At 38.9% G+C, this 8746-nt stretch overlaps 1 protein-coding gene across 6 annotated transcripts; it reads right to left on the bottom strand.

The window, feature by feature from the left end:
* Positions 1–3271: 3271 nt before the first annotated feature.
* LOC127809425 (uncharacterized) lies at positions 3272–7849 on the bottom strand. Of its 6 annotated transcripts, none has more exons than XM_052348189.1 (15): positions 7431–7849; positions 6606–6779; positions 6371–6494; positions 6053–6133; positions 5338–5442; positions 5101–5184; positions 4895–5010; positions 4698–4799; positions 4501–4614; positions 4343–4399; positions 4186–4252; positions 4053–4106; positions 3876–3950; positions 3737–3772; positions 3272–3644 (listed from the first exon to the last, which is right to left on the bottom strand). In XM_052348189.1, the coding sequence occupies exons 2-15, from the start codon at positions 6623–6625 to the stop codon at positions 3525–3527; spliced, it is 1155 nt and encodes a 384-aa protein (XP_052204149.1). In that variant the 5' UTR covers positions 6626–6779; positions 7431–7849; the 3' UTR covers positions 3272–3524. The 6 variants fall into 6 exon arrangements, with proteins under 6 accessions (XP_052204149.1, XP_052204153.1, XP_052204148.1 ...); XM_052348193.1 differs by having other exon boundaries at positions 6371–6511; positions 7498–7849; XM_052348188.1 differs by having other exon boundaries at positions 7498–7849.
* Between the last annotated feature and the right edge of the window lie 897 nt (positions 7850–8746).

Below are 8746 nucleotides of genomic sequence, written 5' to 3'. Positions count from 1 at the left end.
TACTCTTCGAAAGTCGAGACCTGGAGGAAAAGCTCTTTAGGCGAACCTCGGTACTACCTTTCGAGGCCTCCTGAAAAGTCCTAAGATCTTCCTCAGTGGTTTTCTTTGACCTAGAAGGAACAGGAAGTCTTTTACCCTGCGAGGTCTTGGGAGCTTTCTCAGGCAAAACAAGAAGTCCTTTACCCTACGATGAGGTCTTGGGAGCCTTCTCGGCTACTTTCTTTGGTTTGGCAGGGGCGGAAGGTCCCTTGCTTTCGGGAAAGTCTAGAATCATCCCCTTAGTGGCGGGGCAGTAGGATATCTCCCAGGGATCTTTGGCTATAGAAGGAATAATGGAGTTAGTGTCCAATAAAGACGAAAAGAACGAGAGAGTAGGGAAGAAAGATAAGGGCTAACACTTACAGATCCCACCATCCAGGCTCGCCTTGGCAAGCGTTGGGTTTGAAAGCCATTCTTCTTTCCAGTCCCTGCTGATGCCCAGGATCCTACTGGCCAATTCTTTGATAGCCTCAACGCTCAGACGCTTATGCTTGGTGTCCAAAGTCCACCCATTGCACACAGACCAGATCCCTGGGGCAGAGCCAGAACCCCAAGGGCGGACGAAAACGAAGCGCTCCTTCCAATCATCTGAATCTTTAGACCCCCCAAAAAACATGAGCGACGTGACCGTGACCTCAGGATCAGAACCCTCCTTAGACACGAGGCAGCTTCACAATCCTTAGCGAAATAGAAATCCAACCTCCCAGATCGCGGTTGGTTATGAAGAAGTAATCAAATAACTCCCCCGAAGGGTCTACCCGACCAAAGCTACAAATAATGATAAAATCTATCAAATACCTCCATTCGAAAAGGGACAGTTGGGCTGGAATAATGGTATGTTGAAGGAGTGACATGAGCCTCCCTCGGGGGGCAGGCAAAAGCCCCTGTCGAAAGCACATTTGTAAACGCAGAGACAACCGGTAACAGGATGGCATGCCCGCAAATGGGTGTTAAACTCGACCTCCCAATCTTCGAGAATATTATACTTTTCTCTAAAAAGCTGGCATTCTGACTCATTCATCCATTGGCAGGGGATGGAAAAGCGGGGTGAGTTTCCCACTTAACTAGCTTTGTGCCAACCGAGTTGATTTTTTCAAATCCGGTAATAGCCATGAAAGATAAGCTGAAAGAGAATATGAGGAGGGAACAAGAAGAGAGGGGAACACACGTCACAACAACAAGATAGACAAAAAAAGATCAGGAGAAGAAATAAATAGAAGGGCGAGAGTCACGTATTAAAGTCTTATAGGCGAAGAATAAAGAGGCAGGTAATGATGTGCATTAATTACCCTGAATTGCGCGTCTTGAGAGTGAAAAGTTCAGACAGTGTCAGGAAAAATCGATGTCAACATCGAGAAAAATTGATAGCCACGCTATGGAAAGGCAAAAAACTCCTCGGCTCCCCAGTGGATTTCAACCTTGGGAGGAAAAGGGAGCTCGAACCCTCGGAGATAATCGACCCTTTGTGCTCGAAAACTTCGGAGATTTCGACACTCCTTGAGCCATTGAAGTTGAATGGCTCAAGGAGTGGGGGGCAAATGATGAGAGAAAATTCCCTTGGTTCATAATTACTCTTATACCTTGAGAATACAGCTAGTAATAACAAAGACACGTGTTCGTCGGGGAGCTAATCTAAGGTCACCATCTAGCCTAAGTCTGGGAAGGACACGTGGCAGATACGTCTCAACAAATCGACTAGCCTTTTGCTCAACGAAGATTCCCCGAATTCCTACGCCTCAATCATCGTTTCAAAGATTATGGAGATGGGGATTATCCCGAACCCCTCGGAAACGATTGCCATATCCATATCACCAAGATCATGGCTCCGCAAAAGATGGGATCCGAATCCCGAAGGTTTGAAAAAAGAATTCTTATCTTGACAAGAGGATAAAAAGGAAGCAACTAAGACGAGTAAAGGATTCCTCTCTTCCTTGAGTTTTTAGCTACATACTTTAGTTTGGATAACTCTGTGAACTAACTTGAACGTGGGAGTGATCACGAGAGAACGAGTTCCCGACTCTGTTTTGCAAGTACTTGGTCTGAGACAAGAGAGGGTGATCGGCTCTACATCATCAATTATATTTACTAAAAAATATCTTAAATTCTTATCTAATAAACTTCTTAAAGTTGATTATTATAGTGATAAACAAAAGTATTGATGATTTTAGATAAAATATTGTTATTGTAATTTATTTGGGTAATTTCAGTTAACACAAGTTAAATCAATATTTCTGAAAATTTAAACGGTTTCAAAATTTTATTATATTTAAGTTGAGTTGTCAATTCAATTTGTTTACTAGATCAGCCCACAATCAATTAAATTAAAATTAAAATAATGTAAGATGTTGAGGTGGTAACTAGCCTCCTCCTCTGGCCCTGAGATACCGTTTAGGCCGTCGGATCGAATTGATTGGCCAAATTGGAGCAATCAGTCATCAAGCATGGAGTGATAAAGGTTTGTCAGCTAGCCCTGCTGCTGCCGGTCCCTACTCCTAACACTTGGGGCCGCCCAAGTGGGCTCATAATTTGCGTAGACTTGGAACAGTCTTACAAGCTCCTAAATACACACGCTGCGCATGAAGCTTAACCAGCGGTGTCAAAAAAAAATATCCGAAACTCTATGAATTAGATCAAATCGGATTAGATTGTGTTTTTGGATTAATTCTATGGTTTAAATATTAAATTTTGATTAAAAAAAATTAAAAATCAATATATTTAACTTGGCTACTGTATTTTTTTTTCAAATCGTAGTTCGAAATGAATCGAAATCGATATTATAATTATATATATATTATAATTTTTTGAATATATATATATACACATACGCTATATTGCTCAACGATGGTAGTGAAAACTTTGCTTTGATTATATTGCTTCAGTTTTAATCTACTGATTTTTGTTTATTTCTTTTTTATTGTTGGTTTTTATTATTTATGAATTTTTTTATTTCTAGACTTTTATGCACTATTATTATACTAAATGGTCGATTGAATCTCATTTAATGAGATAGTGTATGAATTATTTTGTTCTACTTTTATTTCAAAACTTGAAACATTATTGAAGTTATAGGTTTATTTTAATTGACAAGTTTATTTGTAATTTCATATTTTGCGAAAATGTTTAGAAGTTAAATGTTAATTAGATAGAACCAAAATCGGTCCGATGTGATAGGTTGGTTATGATTTGATTTTATATATATAATAGTTCAATTACGATTTTTATTTTTTTGAAATTGTTAAAAATAGTTTGATTACTAAATTATTATAGAATCGGACTAATTCGAACGGTTCTCTTATAGGGACATTAAAGCAATAGCTATTTTTTTTAAAAAAAAAAAAAGATTATGAAGAAATGGATCCAACATTGGAATCCGGGCAATCCAATTGCCTTGTATTGGAGAAGCACTGCAACAGTGGTTGTTATTTGATCGTGGTCGGTCTTGACAAGAATATATGAATCGATGGGCGGGTTAGATGAATCCGGGCCTAGCGCCAGCGAGTCGTGGAGTTTGGTGGCTCCACTCCCATGGATCTGTAGTAAGCTTTTTCTGCATTCCCGAGCCGAGCCTGGAACATGCTCCACTCTTTCTTGCACCTTTCCCTCACCTGCCAGCAGAACAACATTATATAGCAAGACGAAGAAGAAGAAGAAGAAAGAAGGGAACATGAGAAGTTTCTTAATGGGGCTGCTGCATTACCCCCAGCCATGGCGCCTTTCCATTCTCTGCTTGGCCCTGTAAGAGAAAACATTGCCCGGATTCATGGTCTGACCATATATAGCGAGCGCGCAAAGATATATACTACTGAGAATGTAGCCGAGCAATGCTCTCTCTTTACCTGGCTTCCGAGGGAAGGAAGAGTTTGGTGAACGATCCACTGAGCATCGACAACTCCAATCTTTTCGTGAGCAGGCTGATTGGAACAGAATAAAGAAGATTAGATTTAGCGAATGGGCTAGTAGTTGGAGTGGTATAATTTAGAAGACAGATTGGGACCCGTAGAGGGCTAACTGACCTCAACACATTTGCGGAGGGCAAAGTCCAGACCCCATCCATGGACCAAGTCATTCTACAATACACAGAATGAGGCACATTTTAAGCTTTAAGTCTCTCCCGAGAGTGAGGGAAATCGTGATGCAACTTTGTACCTGAATCAAGTGCCAGACGCAACGCCATGCGTCTCGGGAGAACACTGGAGCCATGATCTCGACGAATCTGCAATGCCACAAAGGCCAAAGGGTGTTATTAAGTTTTTATCCCACCATACATCACTTACTAACGGTAAAGGCAGGTAGCCATTCGTACGCTGCACAAGGAGGCAAGTGTGGATCGCTGCACCAGCCCGGTTTCTCCCCTGTTTGTCTGGTCACAGAGCAGGAACAAAGAGAGCAGCCATTAAAGAAAGATGGATCATTCATCAGACAGAGACAAACTTATCGGAGGGAAATTCGCATCATTCTTACGTGTGAACCTCGCGATCATCTCTTCTTTTCGTCATCTGCCATGTTAGCCCTCTCGTCGGTTCTATACCAGGTTGGGAAATCTCAAAGCCATGCTTCCGCACAAGTTTTATGTATCTACAATTGAGCAATTAAACCAGAAAAGAAAGTTCAGAAGCAGCCGTTACAAAAAGTGAAGCTTTCTGCTGTTAACTGCTTACTCTTCAGCGTCGAAGTTCTCAACCCCGAGGTCTTCGTCCCAGATAAAAATGTAATCGTATGGCGCCACGATGTCAGGGTGCAGAAATCGTTTCGCGTACCACCTTAAAAGTTTCAAGCAGCATATATATAATTCATATGAAGAAATGAATAGTGAAGCCATGTACAACTTGTGTGTAGTTTCCAGTAATCTCAATACCACTTCGATTGCTTTGGGGCACTGACATGAATAGCTCGCCGTGACCACTCGAACTCATCCCACTCGGTTGTTTTTCCATCGTAATGGAACAGAAGAATTGTGAAGTTCTCCGAGAACTGTAGGAAAATGGAAACTCAGGGTCACAAACACACACACACACACACACACACAGAAGGCGAGAGCGAGAGAGAGAGAGTGAGAGAGACCTTCTTGACGGCTGCATCAATGTTCTGCTTCTGATTATAACCAACGGTGAATGTCACAAGATATTTCGGCTTGATAGTTATGTCCTGAAAAAGCAGACACCATCAGATGCTCCGAGAGCTTTAAATTCAAGTGAAGTTTTATGGTTCGAGATGGAAACAATTGTGCCTTGTTTCTACTTCCACCATGGGGGCTAGCGAAGAGAAACGTTTATTGCCCGATAGAAGGCGGACACTCACCTCACTGGGCTCACCCCACAATCTGCGGAGAAATAAATCAGATTCAGCTGCAACAATAGCGGGGGGTAATTGTTCTGCGCCTCGCGGATTAGATGGAGACCAGATCTGCAAAGGAATCATAAAGGAGCAGAGCAGGTGATATCAAACACAGAATGTGGTTGTTCATCTCTCAAGGATGCTAATCTTGATCAATTGATCATCTGATATTAGCTGCTTCATCCATATTTTGTTTAGGTTTCAGAGATTTTAGATTCTTAAGACTTTATTTTTCATTTTGTTGCCTAGAAATAGGAATGCAATATGATTAGAAATTTGTCAATTTCCTTTTGCTCTCTTCTTATTCTTCTTCTATATTTTTCACATGCTCAAGCTTGAGTGGGGTTATAGATGGTCAAATAAGAAGAGATCGTGTACTAAAATTAACTAGCTCAATGTTAGGAACTAGATAGCAAATTGTATTCTCATTATGCAACACATACCGATCACTAGTGTTTTCAAAGATGGATAGACGAAAGAATTCTATGAGTTCAGTGTCTCAAAAACTGTTTCCACTGCTCAAACTTGTGCCAGAAAAGGGTAGCCTTACCATTGCTGCCGAAGAAAAATTTCATTCATTTCAACTTCAAGATCTTCCATTCTACTGAACTTTGTGCAATGTATGAAGGAATAATTTGGGGCCTTTTTCTTATAGTTAGGTCTACAAGACAAAATTTACCTTTGATGTAATGTGCATTTTTTGTTCTTCGGTCACTGCGTTACTGCTGCCAGAAGGAAGAAGACTAGAAGGGACATTCAGCTGTCAAATTTGGACCAAAGAAATATATAAAAAAATAAATAAAATCATCAATAAGGTGATCAACCATAATTGTATATGAAGATAATACGATTTTGGCAAAACAAGGGGGAGACTACGTACAAATACAACCCTCCCCCAAGGCTCACAAAGAGGGGAGCCTCGTGCAATAAAGATGCACTTATTTGTAGATGACGAGAATAAAGAGAAAAGGGTAACAACTAGGCAATAAGAGAGTACATTGTCATGAACCTCTGTTAATGTAAGTCTGGGAAATGATACCCCAATGAAGAAGCCAAAGATGAGCCCAACACAAGTTGTTACAATAAGCCTCATGCTTTCATTTGGTTTTCTAACAACTCCACTGCAGAACAGAAAATACTAATATTAAGCGAACATAACCTGTTAGCATATACAAGATATCAAAACATTACATCAATACAACAACAGACATAATTGAAATTTCCATATCTACCTGTGTCCAATGATTCCCATTTAATTTACAACCTGTGAACTGGGCATACACAACAATATGCTGCGGCGCGCCCAACGATCTGTGTTCCGGGGTTCAACAGATTCTGAGGGAATCCTTTTATCCCACTATATGGGTTCGGCTACCTAAATTTTATCTCTGACCGGAAGTCAAGACCTGATTGCAGTTGAACCAGAAATTAGCTAAATTACTAAACAAAATGGAAGATTTTGCAAACAGCCAAGATGATGAAATCCACCAGGAGTGAGTGCTATAGTTCTCTCCCTCCTTTTCTTTCCTTTCATATGCAAAATATCCAGTGCATGCAAATTAGACTCCTCAACCCAATATCCCAAACCAATCCTCTCTGATCTCCTCAATTTTATCGTAAAAACCAGAGCATTTTAGCACAATATATATGTATATCAAACCCATGTCTTTATTAACTAGTTTACTCAAAACCCAGAAGGCAGCAACCCTATTGACTTCACACGTAGTTCTAGCCCCTCATTTGCTCCATAAGTGACTCCATAATCAAGCAACCAATCAGCAAACCATGTGCTCCGCTTTGAAAGTTGACTCAAATGAAAACCCAAGCACCCAGTTAAATTCCCCTAACTGGCTGCCTCCAAGAGCAAGTCATCTTGTAACTTTTTGACCTTGTCTATAAAATTTTAAATAACGTTTCTTGGTCATATACATGCAAATCCCAATTTAGTGTTGAGCATGAACCTTATGCCTTGTATTCAAAGATAATGAGTCTAACGTAGGAAAAAAACATTTGCCCAGAATATGAAGCTAGCTCAAAATGAAAGAGAGTACAATTACCTATTCATTCCAAATGACAAATATTAACACACATGTATGTGGTGAGAGAGAGAGAGAGAGAGAGAACCTGCTAGCAAAAGAGAAAAGGGAATCGCGAGTGAGATGAAAATCTTGAGCAAAGAAATGGACCCTTTTGAGTATGTTTATGCATGTGTATATATATGTGTGTGTGTGTGTACTTGGATTGAAACTGAAAGAGGGTTGTTTACATATTTTCTGGGGAAATTTAGAGCAATGAAAGATCATAGGGTTTGAGAATTCTGAGCTGTGTGATTGGTTTTGCCTATTCGTTGTTGCTTTTTTAACTGGTTTTTGAAATTTGAAGACATAAAAATGGACTCACAGAGAAAGTCCTGAAGAGTAATTAGTAACTACTCTATATGCCTAACACAAAGAGGAAAAATGGAAAATTCAGGTCACAAACCAAAACCTCTTTATGAAAACAATTAAATAAGTCTATAATTTATATTCGTATGAATGTGAAAAATGATTCTTTTGTGGGTAATATTATATTTATTAAAGAATGAGTCTCCACTTGGATGTAAAGTGCTCCTACCTCTTATCAACATTCTGAATATTATGAGAATCGATGGAAGAAAGAAAGATGAAGTCAACTCTTCATTTTCTTATACAAGTTAAAAAAAACTAAAAAAATGGACCTATTTATATAATTTGAGCTAATTAGAGGACTATAAGCAAATATTGACAGTCCAAATGGTACAAGAGTAATGACATATGGAGGCTGGTAGTCTAGTGAAATAGTACAGGGACTAAAGATGAAATTTTCTATGGTTTTGATTTTCATAGAATGAATAACTTGAAGAGATTCTCCAAATATTCCTTAAAAAAAAAGTAAGTTTGTATGCTAGTCTATATTAAAATTCAATTTAACATTTAATCATTTATTACTATTGAGTAAAATTTATTGTTAATGTCTTTTTGATAATATTATAAGTTCTTATTCGTTAAATTTGGGATTCTTATGGTCAAAACAATATCAAATTACAAAAATCAGATAAAGATTTATCCTAAAATGTTTAAACACAAAATTTCGTTTGCAAATCAATCTAATTTTAGCATCTGATCTATCACTCCATTGTGTCTTGATCCACTTTTATTGTAAAAAAAGATGATCTACGAAAAAAAATTATATAAGATTTTGACATACAATGGAATGATTCGTTAACATATACAAAACCCTTCAATTTGTCTAATTCTTATTGGTCAGATATACAAGCTGGCGGAGCAAGCACTCCTCTTTGAACTAAGATTTGTACTATTCAGAGTTAGACCAAACAAGTAGCTGTCAAGAGGCG

This window comes from Diospyros lotus, chromosome 9 (assembly GCF_014633365.1).
Source record: "Diospyros lotus cultivar Yz01 chromosome 9, ASM1463336v1, whole genome shotgun sequence".
Lineage (NCBI taxonomy): Eukaryota > Viridiplantae > Streptophyta > Magnoliopsida > Ericales > Ebenaceae > Diospyros > Diospyros lotus.
Note: the sequence above shows the minus strand (reverse complement) of the source record. Positions and strands in the feature narration are given on the sequence as shown.